Source organism: Pseudochaenichthys georgianus, chromosome 24 (genome assembly GCF_902827115.2).
Source record: "Pseudochaenichthys georgianus chromosome 24, fPseGeo1.2, whole genome shotgun sequence".
NCBI lineage: Eukaryota > Metazoa > Chordata > Actinopteri > Perciformes > Channichthyidae > Pseudochaenichthys > Pseudochaenichthys georgianus.
The window spans coordinates 6,054,831-6,075,030 of NC_047526.1; the positions used below are offsets into that span (position 1 = coordinate 6,054,831).

Consider the following 20,200-nt stretch of genomic DNA (forward strand, 5'->3'; position numbering starts at 1 on the left):
ATGGGAAACCACGGTTCCGTAGAGCCCCCTACTGGAAAATGACTGATGTGAAAATTGCCTGCACTGGTAATTTCAACAGTATTTTCAAAACAAGAGAAAATACCGAAAATACAGATAGATTCTCAAATTATTGAACTCAACTTCACACATTAATGGGCATCTTCAACACTTTGGGCAGCATCTTGCATGAAAGGTGCGTTTATTATCATTACCGGCTACAAATTGGGCAGCAGGTATCTCTGGTCCACCTTTTTCATCTAATGGTTACAGTCATTATTTAATCTTAGTGACTAGTATTGCCACCAATACTCTGATCATATGTTTTTATGATTATCAATAAAATAATCTAAAAACACAAATGTGTTATTAAAGTGATTCAAAATCATGTCATGCTTAAATAATATCCAGATTATATTTTTGTATTTTTGATATTGTTTTGATATAATTGTTGATAAGTGTTAAAGGTGTTTTTATAGATAAAAAGTACAGGACGTTTATTAGAAAATAAAAAGATACATTTTCAAGGCTAAAGTTATGACATGCAGGATTCAATGCCACGTTATTCATCATGCATAAGACAGTGTCAAAGCATCTTGACACTTCATGATAATATTTGAATGAAACAGGTATCTACAATATCAATTATTTTTCTATTTCTTTCTATTTTAGTCCCAAGCTCCTCCAACAATACAACACAGTAACACTTAAGATAGTGCAAAATGAAACAGTATAGAATCAAATAGTGCAGGTTATGTTGCGAGACCAATGTGCAATGTATGCAGACGAAGTAAACTACACGATTGCCCATAAAGTTCGAATCATTTTGTTTTCAGACATTCCTCTTTTTATTCCTTGTTACACACACAATCGTTTCAGAGGTCACAAATATGTTTTTGAGTGTATAGACATGTCGGAATAAAAAATACAATACGCTTAATGTTGCAGGGAATGTTGTAAGTGACCAAGTACATTCAGGAGTCTGTATCGGATAAGTAGAATAAGATAGACAAGGACATCATGTACAATTAAATATTGTACAGTGAAAAATAAAGACATACATTTCACGATGCAAGCAGATGAATGCTTTATGGAACTTGAATGAAATGAAATGAGATAGAATTAAATACAATAACATTTAATTAAAATAATATATATTTGTAATTTGAGAAAGTGCTTTCACATGATTCATACTCCGGTCTGTCCACTGGGTGGTGTCATAGTTAGTTTGCAGTCTGCCTTTAAAACAAAAGAAGAAGAATGCAGCCAACCACAGCTGCGCGCGCGATACAAGTGGTTTATTTACATCGGTGAAGGAATGAGGAGCTCTACGCAAACATGTCCCGATAAAATACGGTTTGTGAACTTTTCTGTTTGTATTCAGTAATGTTGCCCATATTGAGGTCAAGTTTTTACCACAAAGAGTCTGCGTGGCTAACCTAAATACGTTTAACTGCTCCATTCCTAAACTTACGTTACGTGTTTTTATCACAGGTTGTCCTAATTAAAATTGTGCGCACTACACTATTCTTTAATTAGACACTTCAGATAAGGTGCGCATAATTATTTACAATGTACCATTCATCAAAGAAACCTTTAATATTATTAAATGTTGCATATTTGAATCTGTATATTATCCGTTCATTTCACCCCTGGTCGACTCAAGTACTGTACTAAAAAAAAAGTAAACATTTTAGATAATGTACTTTACTTGAGTATTTTCATTTTTACTACGTTGTACTTCTACTCCACTACAGTTCAGAGGTAAATATTGTACTTTTTCTCCACTACATGTACTGAATACCTTTAGTTACTTTACAGATGAATGATGTGAAATATAATCAAGTGTTGAATCAGACTTTAGTTCCACCTGGAGTAAATCCACCAGCTACCCTGCAGTCTACAAAGTACTTCAGACTAGCTGCACCTTCACCAGCTTTGAGAACACTTTCATGATCAATCATTATAAAACATATCATATATATTATTCTGAATTGGCCAATCTGCACAACGACTACTTTTGGTACTTTAAGTATATTTTGATAATAATACTCTTCTACTTTTACTCAGTGCTTGAATTGGAATAAAAAAAGGTGCCAGTACTCTAAATCAGCAACTGTTTCAAGTCCATTTATGTATACAGCCCAAAAACAAGACTTTGGCTCAAAGTCATAGTATATCCTATAATGCTGGTGGGTTTGTCTATTTACTGTATATTTTAGAAAGGCTCACTGTACTTAAACAAAATTATTCGGGGTGCATCTGAGATTAGAGGGGGTGCAGTGGTAAGGTTGTATTAGTGCATGATCTGTATAAAAGTGGCCATGTCGGCAGGCCACATCATGTAGACAGCCAGTCACCTGTGTGAGGCAGAGTCAGGCCCACATTTGCGCAGCGTTGCGTTCACGATACATACGTATACAAACAAATCCTCAGGCCAGCAGGCCACTTAACAAGCCGGCGGTGCCGGTACTCGGTAAAATGCCGGTACCACATGGGTAAAAATCACAAGTGCTGGTACTGCTTACCGGTGAGTACCGGCCCAATTCAAGCACTGCTTTTACTTGAGGAACATTTTGAATGACGGACTTTGACTTGTAACATAGTATTCCTACACTCTGGTACTTCTACAAGATCTGAGTACTTTTCCAACCTCTGTTAGAAACACACATGGCTGTGTGTTTAAAAAATATATTCATGATTAACAACAGCTGTTAATAAATCTAACATGTTATTGTTATGCAGTGATCAATGTTATGTTCATTCTTTAAACTGTATGCTCGGTGTCATATGCCAGAGAGGGATTATCAAATCACTCATGCTTTATTGTTATAACAATCAAAGTGTTGTCTATTATAAGCATACGCCATTCTAATATATTATTGAATAACACTGACATAGCGTTTTTATTGGGTAGTTTTTGATCATATTTTCTTTAAAACTAACATCTAAAGTCAGCAAATTGACATTGGCAAAAAAACAATACTTTTTTATTTTCGAGCAAAACAGCAGCAGATTAACTTTCACCACTTTCAGCAAAGAGAGGATGTGTTGCTTTTTCTTTCTTACTTAACCATGTCTTTGGAAATTGGTATTTTGGTTTGATTTGAAAAAAATGAATCGAGAAGTTAATGTGGTCTTGAAAACGTTTTCCATATATTAAAATATTGTTTTGGTAAAACATCTTCCTAATATATATCTAGAAATAAAACAGAAGATCTCCACTCACTTCATTAGGTACACCGAACTGCTCGTTAACGCAAATATCTAATCTGCCAATCACATGGCAGCAACTCAATGCATGTAGTCATGGCGACATGGGGTGTTTCTCAATGTCGAGTAAAGCTGCTCCAGAGCCACTATTTCAAGCATACTACGTCATCGAGTGCCGCCGAAGGACTGTTCCAATGTCCAGCATACTTGGAATTCTACCGAGCCCGGCGTACTTCGTAGGGAGAAATATAGAGGCTGCACATGTGTAGACTCCGCGGTCTTAAAATCCCCACAATGCTTTGCGCACGGACCAATTTCCAAAATCTGTGGCGGAAAACGTAAGGTGGGGCCTCTCATATGACGCACACCTGCACACTTGCAAGCCTGTTCCACTCTTCGTTTTCTGTATGCCAGGAAGTATTCTTGCCTCGCTTATGAAGCAAGACGCTCGGAAGACATGTGCTACCAAGCAAGCGTACTCGACATTGAGAAACACCCATGGTTAAGACGACCTGGTGAAGTTCAAAGAGAGCATCAGAATGGGGAAGAAAGGGGATTTTAGTGACTTTGAACGTGGGACGAGTATTTCAGAAACTGCTGATCTACTGGGATCTTCACCCACAACCATCTCTAGGGGTTACGGAGTCAGACAAAGAGAAACTACCCAGCAGCTCTCTGGGCGAAAGGCCTCACACGTACCATGTCCACCTGGTAGCAAGGTTTACCCAATAAAGTGGCCGGATTGATTTCCAATGAAAGCCCTGCTGTAGAGTCCATGCACAGTTATCTTATTGTTTACTAGACATGTACATATTTATAACATTAATGAATTTGTTATGAACTTTGTTAAACATGTTTAAGATGTGTATGTCCACGGGGAATACACATGTCACACCTTGCTCATTACTATTTCCCAGGTTTCACATCACGTTACGTCACTATGTTGATAAGCCCGGATCAGGAAGCCCTGATTGGCCGAGTGTTTGAAAGCTACCTGACAGAGCATCACCATGGCGACATCCTCCACCTGCTCGCTGACTCTGATGAAGAGACCCATCGCGCTGTGGTTGTTAACGCCATGACTTTGTTTGAAGCCAATATGGAGGTGATGTCAACACAATACAATCTACTCTGTTCAAAATGTGTTTGCGTTACACGATCAAATGTACACATATATGTCAATGTTTTGTAGTTTGGTCATTTCTTTCTCACCCTCTCTTGAACCTCAGGTTGGGGATTATTTCAACGCCTATCCCAATGATGTCCTGGCTATATTTGATAAAGTGCTGCAAAAAGCAGCCGTGGAGTTATCGGAGAGAGCCTCTCCAAAGCAGCGCGCCAAAGAGGGGCTGACTCACACTCTTCACGCCCGCATCACAGGTCACACACTGCTCGGACTCATGCGCACGTGTTGCTCAGAGCTGGCAGACCTTCTCCTCTCTTCTGACCTTCATGTTCAGCCTGTTCATGCAGTGCACTTTGTTGCAGACTAGAAATGACCAGCTGTTGGTGTTGGTGTTGCGGATATAGCATCATGCTTTGAAATGGAAACGTGCATTAAAGCCCAAAACTGCATTAACACAGATTATTCACCATTAGAGGATTGCTGACAAATTAATAAAACATTTGTACTTTTTAAAAGTTGTTTATCATTACTTTTGTCATTATTTTGGCCTTTGACCAAAAACAATGACATTGGAAAACTCAAAGGAGGGTTATTCATTATAAGCTGTATTTGTGCTTTTCAACCTCAAACTAACTTTGTATTCTTGTAACCTTGTTGTTAAATTGTCTGTATTAAGATGACATTAGGTGAACAAGAAAGAAAATAAAACACAAGCATGAGCTCGCCAAAATAAGTCCTTCACGAGCCTAAAAGAATTAAAAATGAGAATACGGAAATATTTGAATAACTAACTTGGCTAAGTATTTATCGCATTTTTTTAAACATTGTCTCTGGGGCACGTTTGAATGTTGACATGGATAAGATAAGATAAACCTTTATTGATCCCGTAGCGAAATGCAGGTGTTTAAGCAGCAACAACAATAAGATCGAAATGTGCCGAACAAATGCCTGTTAGTGTTTTTAGAAATGTCAGAGTGTTACATTCAGATGTTGCTGTTGAATGGGTGAATGAAACCGTGCTGTTATTCTGTGTGCTCCAGGTCTGCCAGTGTGCCCAGAGCTGACCAGAGACACCATTCCCAGGTCTAGAGACGTGGGACACTTTCTGTCTGTCACTGGGACTGTCATACGCACCAGTGTTGCCAAGGTAACAGCACGGCACATCTTCAGATTTCACCAAGTTGCTGTAATGGAGTGGTGCGGTGATGACGTCACGTTTTGTCCAGCAACGGCGCGTTGTCACATTAGCATGGCTGCGCATCACCACCGCTAAGCTAAAGGTGGCTAATGTTCGGTGTGAGAGCAGTCTCAATTAGTCGCTTGTTAGCAACCACTGTTGTTATGACGCATAGAAGCTTTGGACATTCACCAGTGGGGTATTTACTGACATAGTGTATGTATTTTTTGTGAATAAAGATGCGGACGTGGTAAACTGCACTCTAAATTATAATTTAAAATAGCCGAAATGTGCGCTTTATTCATTTTTTGAAAAATATCGCTTCCTAACTGTTGTTGTCACACACACACACACACACACACACACACACACACACACACACACACACACACACACACACACACACACACACACACACACACACACACATCCATCCCCCTCTTTTCAAAGGTTCTGGAGTACGAGCGTGATTACATGTGCTCCAAGTGTCGCCACGTCTTCACGGCGCAGGCAGATTTTGACCAGTTCTACACCTTTGTGCCGCCGTCGGCCTGTCCCAGTCCCGATGGATGTGAGTCGTTCAAATTCACCTGTCTGTCCGGAGGGTCAGAGCCGGCCGTATGCAGGGACTTCCAGGAGATCAAGGTCCAAGAGCAGGTGGGACAGATTCACATGTTACTGCTTGTTCTTTCATCTCAATCATTTGCGGTGTCTTTGGATTGTAATCCCCCCCCCCAACATCGCTGCAGGTGCAGAGGCTGTCGGTGGGCAGTATCCCTCGGTCCGTGGTGGTGGTTCTGGAGGATGACCTTGTAGACAGTTGTAAATCTGGTAAGGACTGTAAATAATGTGAACAGATGACACATAATACCAGCTCCTCTAAACAGGGCTGTGTGGAAATGAATATAAGATGAGATATACTTTATTAACCCCACATTGGGAAATGTTCTTGTTCCAGCAGCTTGTTAAAACAAGGCATTGCACATCGTTGAAAAGATCTTGAAAGATGAGCGTGAAAGATAGAAATCTATAGTCTGACAAATAAACACTAATAAATTACAGCTAACACCATATCAAAGTATGAAAGTATACATTTAAGTGAACAAGGAAAGGCATATTAAATTAAATATAAATGTAGAATGAAGAAAAGTCCAGCTATAAGTTATAAGTCCAGGTATCAAAGTGAAACGATGGAGCTGTGAGTTCTCTGCCAGCCAAATACCTGACGGTGATCCCAAGGAGAACATTCTCTCACAGGTTACACTCTTCTTCATTAATATGACTACATTTTGAATATTAAAACATATAATACATATACTTTTGAAATGGGCCAATCTGCAAATTGAGTACTTTTGGTGCTTTAAGTATATTTTGATGCCTATACTTTTACTTGAGTAACATTTTGAATGCTGAACTTTTACTTAGAATAGAGTATTCAGAACCCTTTAACTTAAGTACAACATCTGGGTCCTCCTCCCAGCGCTGGCAGTAACTGTGTGCTGTGTGGCTCCCAGGAGACGATGTGACGGTGTACGGGGTGATGTGTCAGCGCTGGAAGCCCTTCTATGATGCGGCCCGCTGTGATGTGGAGCTGGTGCTCAAAGCCAACAACATCGAGGTGAACAACCAGCAGGCGTCCAATGCTCTGCTCATGAAGGACGTTCAGAAAGAGTTTGAGGACTTCTGGGGAAACTACCAACATGATCCCATAGCCGGTAATAAAGAACGAGCCTCACACGTCTACACTCTACAGCTATTGTTTTAATTTATTCACTTATATGAAATGTTGTTCTCTGTGTTCTCTCTGTAGGAAGGAATCAGGTCTTGTTGAGTCTGTGCCCGCAGGTGTTTGGCATGTACGTGATTAAGCTGGCGGTTGCCATGGTGTTGGCGGGCGGAGTGCAGAGGATAGATTCTTCTGGAACAAAGATCAGAGGTACCCCTATTCTTTCCTGTTGACATGAACCCTTGTGCACCCCTTAACAAAAAGGTTTATCTGACGGTAGAGGACAAATGTCTGACTTAATTAATATTATCTTCACTAAGTTAATATTTTAACAAACTTCAGTCCTGATGGCAACTATCACACTTTTATTCAATTTCACAATTGTAACACTTTTAAAGCCAGTTTGTTTCGATGATACAATAGTCAAACAAAAAAGTACAAAAATGTAATTCATTTCTGTATTCATGAATTATTATAGAATTATGATTGTCTTCTGGAAACGACTGTACACTGTTCTTTAAACGCAGAGTCAGTTTCAATTCATTCAATCAAAAAACACTTAACACGTTACGCAATACAAGCAAATATGTGCAAATATTACATATTCTTTCCTCACAGGTTTTCAAATGAAGTAAGTAACCGTTGGGCTATGTAACTGATGCAGACTAACTAACATACATACATTGAATGTAACCCTGTGTAAAGCTTGAGATCAGCCTATGCTAGCATTCAGCTCAGTTGGTTAGCTCAGGAGCTAATTAGATCTCCTCTAAGGATCAAACCCAATCACTGTGGGGTGTACGCTGTGTGGGGTGTACGCTGTGTGGGGTGTACGCTGTGTGGGGTGTACGCTGTGTGGGGTGTACGCTGTGTGGGGTGTACGCTGTGTGGGGTGTACGCTGTGTGGGGTGTACGCTGTGTGGGGTGTACGCTGTGTGGGGTGTACGCTGTGTGGGGTGTACGCTGTGTGGGGTGTACGCTGTGCGGGTGTACGCTGTGTGGGGTGTACGCTGTGCGGACTAACACAACATGGAGTATACAGCTATTACCTCTCTATGACTCGTATCAGATAAGATCCGCCCCCCGGAGACCGACAAACAATAAGAAACAACAATTGTCAACCCGTGGCCATGACGATATGGAAATTGTGTCTGGAAATGTATTTGCTGTGTGTTGCTGTTAGTCATTGTAACATGAGTGGATCTGGTCTCCAGGGGAGTGTCACCTGTTGCTGGTGGGCGACCCCGGTACGGGGAAGTCTCAGTTCCTGAAGTACGCCGCTAAGATCATTCCTCGCTCCGTGCTCACTGCTGGCATTGGATCAACAAGTGCAGGTTGGTTTTCAGCGTCTCATGTTAGCTATTGATCAAGAATGTGTCATCGAGATCTGATATTATAACGTAAAGAGTTTTACAAGTTCAAATGCAAACCAATCATCATTTCATGAAAGACAAGACAAGTTTGTTTATAGCCACTTTCAACACAAGGCAATTCAAAGAGCTTTACAAACATGAAAGACATAAAGAGCATTAGGAAACAGTGCAGCAGAAACACATTATAAAAAGGCATTTCGAATCAGTCGTCAAAAGGCAAAGAGAATACAATAAACATAAAACAAGCTAATGCAGAAAAGCAGAATTGTGTTTTGGGCCCAAACCTCTCAAAGCTTTCCATGCACCAGCAGCAGTATTTTGAAATGAATTCTTTGACACACAGGAAGCCAGTGTAAAGACCTCAGACCTGGAGTGATGTGATCCACTGTCTTCGTGTCAGTGAGGACTCGAGCAGCGGCGTTCTGATATCATGTTTAGTGACACCTGTAAAGACAGCATTACAGTAGTCGAGTCGACTGAAGATAAAAGCATGGAGTGTTTCCAGATGCAGCTGTGACATTGTCCCTGACACGTATACCTGGATTGACTGACTGTGTTGACACTACCAGGGCTGACGGTGGCAGCGGTGAAGGATGGAGGAGAATGGCACCTGGAAGCTGGAGCCCTGGTGCTGTCGGACGGAGGTCTGTGCTGCATCGATGAGTTCAACAGCATCAAGGAGCATGACCGCATCAGCATCCACGAGGCCATGGAGCAGCAGTCCATCAGTGTGGCCAAAGCTGGGTAGGACAGCCATGCATGCACACACTCACAGGAAGGAGCCCCGCAGGCATCTGGGTATTATGGGGTTTAGTGCTTCCCAGGTTTATACGGTCTAGCAGTGTCAGACTGAAGGCCCCACACATCATGATGATTCATAACATGGTCACCCATAGCAACTCCCTTAGTTTGCCACATGTTGTAAGGGAAGATGTTTATGAAGAGTGTTTCTTCTGGATAACTTCGCTGACAATTGAACTGAACATTTGTCATCGGCTTACTTTAAATGACATGTAACTTAGCTGACGCTTTTATTGGACTTGGACACACTATATACTGTCTCCCATTCTATACTGTAGAAATGCCTACGAGAACAACATGGGGTTTAAGTATCTTTCACACGTTGACTGCACGGACTGAGGGTCGAGCTACTGAGCCTCCCATTGGTAGATGCCCACATGCCCCTGGGCCACAGCAACCCCTCTCTGCAACGAACTACACAGCTACACCTACACTATACTTATCTGTTCACATATTCCCTTTATTAAAATGATCACTCGTATTCACCAAACTACCCCTTGCGATTACAAGATGTGATCATGTTTGAAACATTGATGGATAAAATCAAACATTTGACTGGCCTACAGAAAAAGAACACCCGGTGTGTATTGAGGAAGTGCATCAGCTGATTATTGTGGACAGCTGAAACACTGTTGCACCTAAATGTTATCACAGCAACAGCTGACGGTGCAATGTTCTTACTCAATTCAACCAATGATGTAACTTGGTCACAGATAAAGACTACATTCCTCCAATGCCTCTGCAACATTATCCCAGAAGTACTCAGATCTTGTACTTGAGTAAAAGTAGAAGTACTCAGATCAAAATATAGTGAAAGTAGCGACAGTAAAAGTAGTCGTTGTGCAGATTGGTCCATTTCAGAATAATATATATGATATGTTTTATAATGATTGATCATGAAAGTGTTCTCAAAGCTGGTGAAGGTGCAGCTAGTCTGAAGTACTTTGTAGACTGCAGGGTAGCTGGTGAAGGTGCAGCTAGTCTGAAGTACTTTGTAGACTGCAGGGTAGCTGGTGGATTTACTCAAGGTGGAACTAAAGTCTGATTCAACACTTGATTATATTTCACATCATTCACCCAGATCTGTAAAGTAACTAAAGGTATTAGATACTTGTAGTGGAGTAAAAGTACACAATCGACCTCTGAATTGTATTGGAGTAGAAGTACAAAGTAGCAAAACATTTGAAATACTGTTCAAGTCCATCAAAATTGTATTTAAGTAGTGTAATTGAGTACATCTTAGTTATTTTACACCACTGTGAAAAACGGACTTAATACAACTACATGGTGGTGAGCCCGGTTAGCACGGGCATGAACCCTGAGCCTGACCCTTCTGTTCGTGCTCTCCTCTCCTCTGCAGCATAGTGTGCAAGCTGAACACTCGGACCAGCATCCTGGCAGCGACCAACCCTAAGGGGCGCTACGACCCCAACGAGCCGCTGTCAGTGAACGTGGCGCTGGCCAGCCCGCTGCTCAGCCGCTTCGACCTGGTGCTGGTTCTGCTGGACACCAGGAACCCAGAGTGGGACCGCGTCATCTCCTCTTTCATTCTGGAGGAGAAAGGTACAGGAAGGGCTCTGCCACCGGAAGACGAAACGATTAAAGCAAAACAACGAAGGGGAAAAGGGCTGATGAACAATGGCTGACTGATATAGAAATGCAATGAAAGTCGACCACAGAGGCTATCACTTGAATAAAACAACACCCACTCGAAGCGGTGATTATTCACTTGTCTCGTGAAGAACGTAGTCTGGAACCATCCATGTAGTGTGTGGCAATTGGATAGAAGGAAACACATTTAGACTTAAAACAACATTTGACCCCAGGACAACAGAAAGGTTAATCATTTAATTGTTATTGTGCTTTTAATCACAAGGTTTTATTCAACCTCCTACCAGATAGAGTTGAGTATATATGTGTACTATATATACTATTTGTACATCAGTAAATATATACAATTTATAAAGGCAGTGTGTAAAATACACAAAACCCATGTTTTATAACAGAAAAGCAGTATGTCGTCAGCCGAACGCTCGGATTGTTCTGTTTAAGTATGATGTTAATATGTTCATTTTGATTTCATATCAAGTTGGCTGTTTTGAACTTGGTTCTCTTCGCCAACACTTTCAGTTGAAGTTATCAAAGGTTCACAATAACCTTTACTCTTTGAAAACCAACCCTGTGCATCTTATCTTCTATAGAAGTGCCTTCCTGTCAATGTGAGTCAAGTGAAGTCGCCTAAAGACACAAACTGGCGCTTCATATCTATAACTTTCTCTAAATCTTCCTTCATCACCTGAAGCAGCACCGTTTCATTCAGTACCATTGAGATGTCGGCTGCAGTTAAAGCACAAAGTGGAATGCTCCCTCGTCTTCCCATCTGGATCTTCACCTTTCAGCCGCAAACACTGCTGTCGCTTTCTACTTGCATATCGTCCTTGACTACCGTAGTGTGCGCCTTAAGCAGTTCATATCTTTGCAAAGGTGTGACTGTGTCCTCTGGCTGTCCCTCAGGTGTCCCTGCTGAGGGGGCCACTCTGTGGTCCATGGAGAAGATCAAGGCTTATTTCTGTGTGATTAAGCGCTTGCAGCCGCAGATGTCCGAGGACGCCAACATCATCCTGACGCGCTACTACCCAGCTGCAGAGACAGAGCGACGGCCGCAACGCCGCCCGCCACCACCATCCGCATGCTGGAGAGCCTCAGCAGGCTGCAGAAGGTGGGGGGGGGTCCAGTGGGACCCTGATGTTCTTAACCCTCCTGTCGTGTTCCTTTCTCCCCACTTTTACTTTGGTTTCCAGTGAAATGAGAACCCGCTCTGTTTCAGCAGCTTTCACACGAACACACAAACCGTTAGCCATCACCACATGTTCTGTAACACCTTTAAGGCCGCCCATGTACCGCAAGATCCTCTTCTTCATGTCTCTTCTACGGTCTAGCATGTGTCCCCTCTTCTTCATGTGCTCTTCTACGTCAACATGTGTCCCCTCTTCTCATGTCTCTTCTACATCATACAGGTGTCCCCTCTTCTTCATGTCTCCTTCGTGTGTGTACTCAACATGTGTCCCTGTTCATGGTCCTTCTACTTCCCTCCTCCCCTTCTTCATGTCTCTTCTACATCAACATGTGTCCCCTCTTCTTCATGTCTCTTCTACATCAACATGTGTCCCCTCTTCTCTGTCCTCTTCTACATCAACATGTGTCCCCTTCTTCTTCATCAACATGTTCCCTTCATGTCTTACATCAACATGTGTCCCCTCTTCTTCATGTCTCTTCTACATCAACATGTGTCCCCTCTTCTTCACGTCTCTTCTACATCAACATGTGTCCCCCTCTTCTTCATGTCTCTTCTACATCAACATGTGTCCCCTCTTCTTCATGTCTCTTCTACATCAACATGTGTCCCCTCTTCTTCATGTCTCTTCTACATCAACATGTGTCCCCTCTTCTTCATGTCTCTTCTACATCAACATGTGTCCCTCTTCTTCATGTCTCTTCTACATCAACATGTGTCCCCTCTGTGGAAAGAGACTCTGAAAGTTTCAGGAACAAAGATTCTCTCTCTTTTTGATCCATTTCTATAAAAACCTGTCTGAAAACGAGCTGATCAGATTTTGGCCACTTTATGATGTCATAACGATGTGTTGTCTTGTGTAACCATTAGCCAATCAGCAACCAAGGTAACCCCCCCCCCCCCCCCCCTTATCACCTGAATCTCCTCCTAGAGCACCATTGAGTTCTTTTTACCCAAATCTCTCTCAGAGGGGCGTGGGGAGGGGCTAACAGACAGAGAATCAGCACTTTGGAAACAGGGCTGAAACAGAGGGGATTATGGGAGGCTGCAATGATCTGTTTGGTGTTTGGAGCCAAACACTTCAGAGACATGTTCTGTATATATCTGAGAGCTGTTATGGCGCATTTCCACTGCAGCGGGTAGCCCCGTTTAATCGTCCTCAAGCGGCCAGGCCAGTTTTTGGTGGCCTTTCCATATAGCGTAGCACCGGCTAGCGGGTACTTTTTCCCTCTTTTTCCGGCCCCATAAAATCGTGGTTCTATCAGACCAGACCAGGCCAGGGCTGTGACGTCAACTCTCTCGACTGCTGATTGGTCAGAGAGAACGGTCACAAGCTCGCGCGCGAGATCATCCCTAGCGTCGCATAGATCTAGAAGCAAGCTTGCAGCATTTTTGTAAACGGAGGAGCTACAAAAATGGCAACGTCAAAGAAAAGCACACCGTGGTCGACCGAGGAGGTGACGACGTTCCTACATCTCATTGGGGATGATAAAATCCAGCGGGAGCTCGACGGAACAACTCGAAATGTGAAGCCGATCGCCCCGCCTACACTGCGTTGCTACCCCAGGTCCTAAACTGTAATGGAAATGCGCCATGGCTTCGGACGGCCAGCGAGGCAGCCCGAGGACTGAGCGAGGACGCTTAGGGACGCTTAAACGGGGCTACCCCGCTGCAGTGGAAATGCGCCATTAGATACATAAAAGCTTCAGACACACATGGACCAACAAAGCATGAACACCTCTTCAACCACAGACCTTATTTCAGGCTTCTAACCAAAAACACTCATTCCTTCTTCGCCACTATGGTGAATGCTGAAACCTGTGCTACATTTCTTTGCATTAATGTAACTACTAAGAAAATAACTTGTATTAAAGAAAACAATTGCATCTGTTTAAATGTAGTAGCACACAGTTTCTTAGGGCAAACCAAAATGCTTCTGAACAAAATGTGTTAACATAAGTGAAGGCAGCTGAAGTGCAGCACTCTGACCGCACTGTTCTCTCACCTGCAGCCCACGCCAAGCTCATGTTCAGAGAGACGGTCACCATCGAGGACGCTGTCATGGCCGTCTCTGTCATGGAGTGCTCCATGCAGGTAACATCAACTACTCTGCTACACAAATAATCACAAATATCATCTCACCTGTTTGCTTTGTATATTTGAAGCTCTTGCTTTTACACTTTACAATGGCAGCAATGGATTAGTCCCATATGAATAATATTCCGTTTTTTGCAATACAATTACAGTGTCGAGCAGCAATTAAAGCACAAAGCCTTCAAATTCTAAACAATACAATCTGATTTCTTCAATGACAACAGAAAGAGTATAGACTTTGTGTGTGCTGTTTCATCCTTATGGTGCTGACACGGGTCAGCTTCCAGGCTGTTAACATTTGAAACTGTAGCATTTGTTATTTATCATTTTAATATATGTTCTTTAAAATATTTAAATAGATTTCTCTGTCTGCCCATGTTTGACATTTTAAATCTGCACTTCATGAAATTGGAGCCTTTATCTAAATCTGTGTACCACCCTCTATGTGACAAATATTGTTTATTTATCTGGTCTCTATGATATGAAATACAGCGGGACAATTAACGTGGATTGAACCGCCTTTAGTAACATCGCTTTCTCTGGGCCCATGTCTCCACCACCATGCACTCCTCTGTCAGGGCGGTGCTCTGCTGGGAAACGTCAATGCGTTGCTCACCTCGTTCCCCGACTCCCCCACGCAGCAGTATCAGGTCCAGAGTCAGGTCCTGCTGGAGGGGCTGAACCTGCACCTGCTGTTCCAGAAGGAGAGCCACAGACTGGCCAGGTGAGTAACCGACCAACAACTCCTCCTGTTGAGTCAGATATAGTGCTCATGTCGGGTTACCCCCCCCCCCCCCCTCCAATCTTTTGATTGTCGTCAACAAATTCCAAAGAGTAGAAATAAATGGCTTATTCCTCCATGTAGGCCTGCTAAATTAACACGAAGCACAATATTTGTAGGGCTAAATATTTGTTTAAATACAGTTTTGTGGTGCTGCAGAGAAACCCCCAATATATTATGCATTGATCATGGCCAGTCTACTCTATTATTCTCATCTTGTAAATGTATATTTTTGTTTTAAAAGGATAGCTCACCCATACAATTACCATTTGTATCAATTACTCATCCTGGGTTACCTTGAAGGCCCTGACGGTTCGCCACTGTGATATTCACGTTTCGGGCAGGCCCGGTCCCAGAACAAAATGACTCGGGGTGCATCTGAGATTAGAGAGGGTGCAGTGGTAAAGTGCTATCTTTATAAGTGGTGAGTGGACCTAACACCCTCTAGGGGGGGTCCTCACCTCCTCTATGGGGGTCCGGGGGCATGCTCCCCCGGGAAGATTTTCTTTTTTTTTAATATTGAAGTTAAAAGCATCAATCTGGTGCACTTTGAGAGCAAAATGAAGAGATCTATGGATACATCTCTCAACACCCATATGAAACAGAACTGTAAACAGATTTACTTTTTCTCTATGGATATTTTACAAATCACTCCCCTTTCAAGACCGAAATGTCTACATGCAGAAGATGGCATCTTTTTTACAGGAATATTCCAGCCTATCTCTGTTTTGAAACCATGAGCTGCAAAATGAGCGCCTTACCCCACTGTACAGAAGAGTTGGGTACTTTTTTAAATATACCTGGGCAGGCTCTGTTTTGCCGAGGTCCTCTGGCACATGCGGGCCGCTCAGGGGTGGCGGTGTTTGGGGCAACGAAGACGGCTGCTCCGCCTCCATGGGGGAGGCGGGCAAAACCGGTGAGTCAGGCGGGAGGACTGCGGGTAACGTAACGGGTCCCCATGATCTGAACTGTTATTACCTGCAGTAGATGCAGTGTTACCGCTGGCGATAAGGGCTGGTTGTTTTAACCATGTTCTGATGTCCATCACTGACTGCTGTGTAAGCACCTTGCAGATGATGAACGTGCAGCGGCACAGGTCACGCGCACCTGACATAATAACTTTACTTACCGTTTAAATTGACCAAATAAATGCAGCAGACAATGTTATTCAACCACAATTACAATTTATTTTATTTCAACTATATTCTTTTTTATTATTATTTCTACTATTATTATTATTATTATTATTGTTATGTAATATTTGTAATTATTTATTTTTTTCACTTTTCATTTTTCAAATGAGGGTGCAATGCATCCTTATGCACCCCCGTAGAACCGGGCCTGGTTTCAGGTGATGCCTTTTCAAATGACTGTGCAAGTTTGATGTATTGCCAGCCGCGTAACCAATTTAGTTGAACAATGCCGACAAACAGCTTTGGTTCGGTCCACCTGTCTTTGTCCGTCATCCTTGTACGTAACTGCAAAACCAAAATGTTCCCAAACCGGAGACTTCAATGATGCTGGAGGATTTTCGAGCTCAACTTTATCTGCGTTCGCCATTTCGACAGTTCCTCAAATTACTGACTACATTTGAACGCATCCCTGTGACCAGCTCTCATAGTATGCCTCTCGTCCAATGAAATGACTTGCTCGCTCTATGACGCGTTGAACCCAATGTGAGCAAATTACTGAGATTACTTCCAACAAGTTGTTCACGTTCTCAATTTTTTACGTTTAATGTTATATTCGTTCGGTACACTTCGGTACACACCTGTACCGAACCGAAGGGCCCGTACTGAATAATTTCGGTACGTATACCGTTAGACCCCTACTGTTGACCGGGCCATAGTTTTGCATTTAACAGTAAAATGGCTAATCCTGAGGTTAGTCTGCACACACACACACACACACACACACACACACACACACACACACACACACACACACACACACACACACACACACACACACACACACACACACACACACACACACACACACACACACACACACACACACACACACACACACACACACACACACTCTCTCATATTTACAGAGAACAGGAATCCCATTATAAATCTACTGGATAACATTAAATACATGAACAGTTTCTAACATTTATTTTAGAAATCATATTTTTCATCATAAACTCAAAAGTTACATTTTGATTTCAATTTGAAAAGTTCTAAGGGTTATATAAAGGTAACCTGGGTGAGATAAACTGTTTTCTGCAACGATTCAATGTATCGCATGATGGGTACATGATACTGTATGTTAATGGTTATTTGGAAGGTAGAGTATCCCTTTAATTCCACCATGGTCATTTGTGAAGTTTCAAGTGTACAGCCAACTTAGTGCAGTGGGGCTTTGTCATGTTACATGTGTATTCAGTTAGATGTTTTGGGGTGAGTTTGCTGAAATAGATTTGTTTTATCACGCCAAAGTAATTTTCTCCCTTTTCTTTGTTCACCAGGCTGAAAAGCAACACCTCCGAGGCCTCCCAGTTTGATCCTCCAACTGATAATGCCCAACAACAACAACAACAACAACAACAACAACAACAACAACACCAACTCAAAGACACAAACTCCATGAACAAAACACACTGCCATGACACCACCAGTAATGATGATGTCACGGGGGAAACTGGCTTGGACTGGTTCCACTCCATGGCGTCATCATCGTCGCCAGATGGCACGTCCTCGGCCATAATAACATCCACTCAAGGAAACCCAAACAGAAAACCCAACTCCAGCTGGTCAGACACGTCCATAGTCAGCAAAGAGACCAACTGTCAAACTGAGGAGGTCATTCAGAGTAACGCTGACTCATCATTACATCAGGATGCTGATTCAAATACCTCTGCTTCAACAGAAAAACACGAGGAGTCGTTGGGGTTTGTGTTTCAGAAAGTGTCCAAGAATCTGAGAATCAAAAGAAGGGCGCTGGAGCTGAGTCATCGTCAGGGTGACGAAGAGGGAGGGGGGTGTGTAGGGAGGGTGGTGTCAGGACATGTGGCTGACACCACTTCTGATTTCCACACAGCCGGAACTCTGTCCTCACGTAAGAACTGCCCCTCAAAACACATAGTTCAGGACAACCTGTCAAAGGACAACAGTGACCGGACCGTGAGTAAAAACATCAGTACTGTACTGAAGGAAAAGATGGCGGCTGAAGCTGGAGGAGGTGAAGATCTGCATGCAAAGTTCTCAGGCTTTACATTCAAACCAAGGAAGATGGTTCCAAATCGTAACACAGTCTCCAACGTTGACACGGAGTTCCATAGCTCCTGTAACCCAGGCCTCAGAGATCTCCACCCAAACACAGAGAGCAGCACAAGCAAGCAGAAGCCAGAAACTACTGATGACCCAGAGAAGAAGAAAAGACAGAACCAAAGTCTTTCTGAAGATGGGAGCAGGAGACAACAGGAAAGAAGTAAGGCGAGGGAAAGAGTGTCTGCAGAAGAAAGGTCGAGAGTTGGCAGTAGTAATGACACTAAAGTAGGTAGCTTCGCTTGCTCCACACCTTTAAAACCAAGCTCTTGCATCGACGATCTGGAAACTTCCGAATCAGGACAAAACAAGTCCACTGTGGCCTCTTCCACCCTGGCTAAACTCTCACGATTCTCCTTCTCCTGCGCAACTGAACCCACAAACACAACCCAAACGGATCTAGGAAAAGGTTCTGCTACTAGAGAAGACAAAAGTCCAGAAGCTGAGGAACATTCTAGAGGAAATGTCCCCGAACACAGTGCTTTACTAAGGAAGATAAAAACTGTAGTAAACGTAAAAAAGGGCATTACTCCAACCCCATCAGGACAGGGACAGGGACAGGGACAGGGGACGGATAAAACCAAGCTCACTGAACAAAGCCGCGCTGCGAACCATGTGACCGACGGTCCTGGTGACGGTCACGGCAGCGCTAATCTGAAGAAGAGGAAGTGTTTCCAGCTGGGCGGCACCAAGAGTCCGTTCTCAGGGATGTCTCTGTTCGACCTCAGTAACGATGTTCTCGACACTGACTGGAACCAAGAGGTTACTAAGAAAGCCAAAACTTGAGATCATAGGCTACTGTCACACCGTGTCCGTTGGATTAAAGAGGCCCGATTACAGGATGTGTGTTAGAGAGGTAAATGGTCTGCAAATGAAGTAGAATTAAAGAAAACCGAATCAGGTAACGTACAAGTCCCTCAAGATTATAATTAAGCTAAACATCCTTTCTTGATTTGAACTGTTATAGGAAATATGAAACGAAAAAAACATGACGTTCCTTTGACTTAATCTGGATTTGATTAAGGTGTTTGGGTAGCTGCAGAATTAGCTATGGTAATTAGCCTTTAAGCCTTGCAGTAAGTAACATTCATGACCTAATAGACCACAATATAAACTGTTGTGGAGCAATCGCACTGACTTTTTTTATAATGTCTCAGTTGGACCACAGATCTTTAAACAGTTAATTTACAAAAACTAATAAAAAACTGTTTTCCAAGTTTTCAGTTATGGAGGTAGAGTTATTTTAATTGAGAATACAATTTATTAATTCTGTCACACCTTCAACTTTTTTCCAAATGAATTATTTTGCAGTAGCTCAAAAGATGTCCTGTCATCCATGGTGAGTGAGACTTATCTCCTCAAACTCTCGACATCCTCGGCAACACTCTCAAAACAAATCAATCCACAATCACAGTCTCGGATAATATTATTGTGATAGTATGGCAGCAAAAACTGCTGTTGTGGTAATGTGATACATTTGTAATTGTATTTTTTAAATATGTATTTTAGTGATTCTCAGAAAAAAAATACCAATCATGATTTTTCATGTGTTTTTGTTGCATGTTACCAAGCACTGGGATAAGACCAAAAGAAAACACATTGTCGAGCACAAGATGTAGAAAACAACCATGAACTCTTAACTTAAGGGGAACTTGGCCTGTTTTCAAAATGCATACATGTTGTTGCTATGGTCTAAGACAGGCCACTCATACTAGTAAACATGTACAGTCTGTCAGATCCTAAAACCAGAGCATGAAAACATTGGATTTGTGATTTACAATTTGGCACCATTGACTATAGATCTGGACATACGGATGACACTGAGAAAACCAATGGAAATGTT

The 20,200-nt window shown here is 42.5% G+C and overlaps 1 protein-coding gene across 1 annotated transcript; it reads left to right on the forward strand.

The window, feature by feature from the left end:
* The first annotated feature begins 15 nt into the window (after window positions 1-15).
* mcm9 (minichromosome maintenance 9 homologous recombination repair factor) lies at window positions 16-19,576 on the forward strand. The gene is given in 17 exon segments (XM_034076647.1): window positions 16-66; window positions 4,128-4,315; window positions 4,440-4,590; window positions 5,377-5,483; window positions 5,964-6,170; window positions 6,263-6,344; window positions 7,028-7,228; window positions 7,324-7,449; window positions 8,454-8,573; window positions 9,182-9,356; window positions 10,774-10,976; window positions 11,928-12,049; window positions 12,051-12,089; window positions 12,091-12,142; window positions 14,219-14,301; window positions 14,880-15,025; window positions 17,559-19,576. Coding segments are annotated over 17 exon segments (3,615 nt in total). The 5' UTR covers window positions 16-38; the 3' UTR covers window positions 19,144-19,576.
* The last annotated feature ends 624 nt before the right edge of the window (window positions 19,577-20,200 follow it).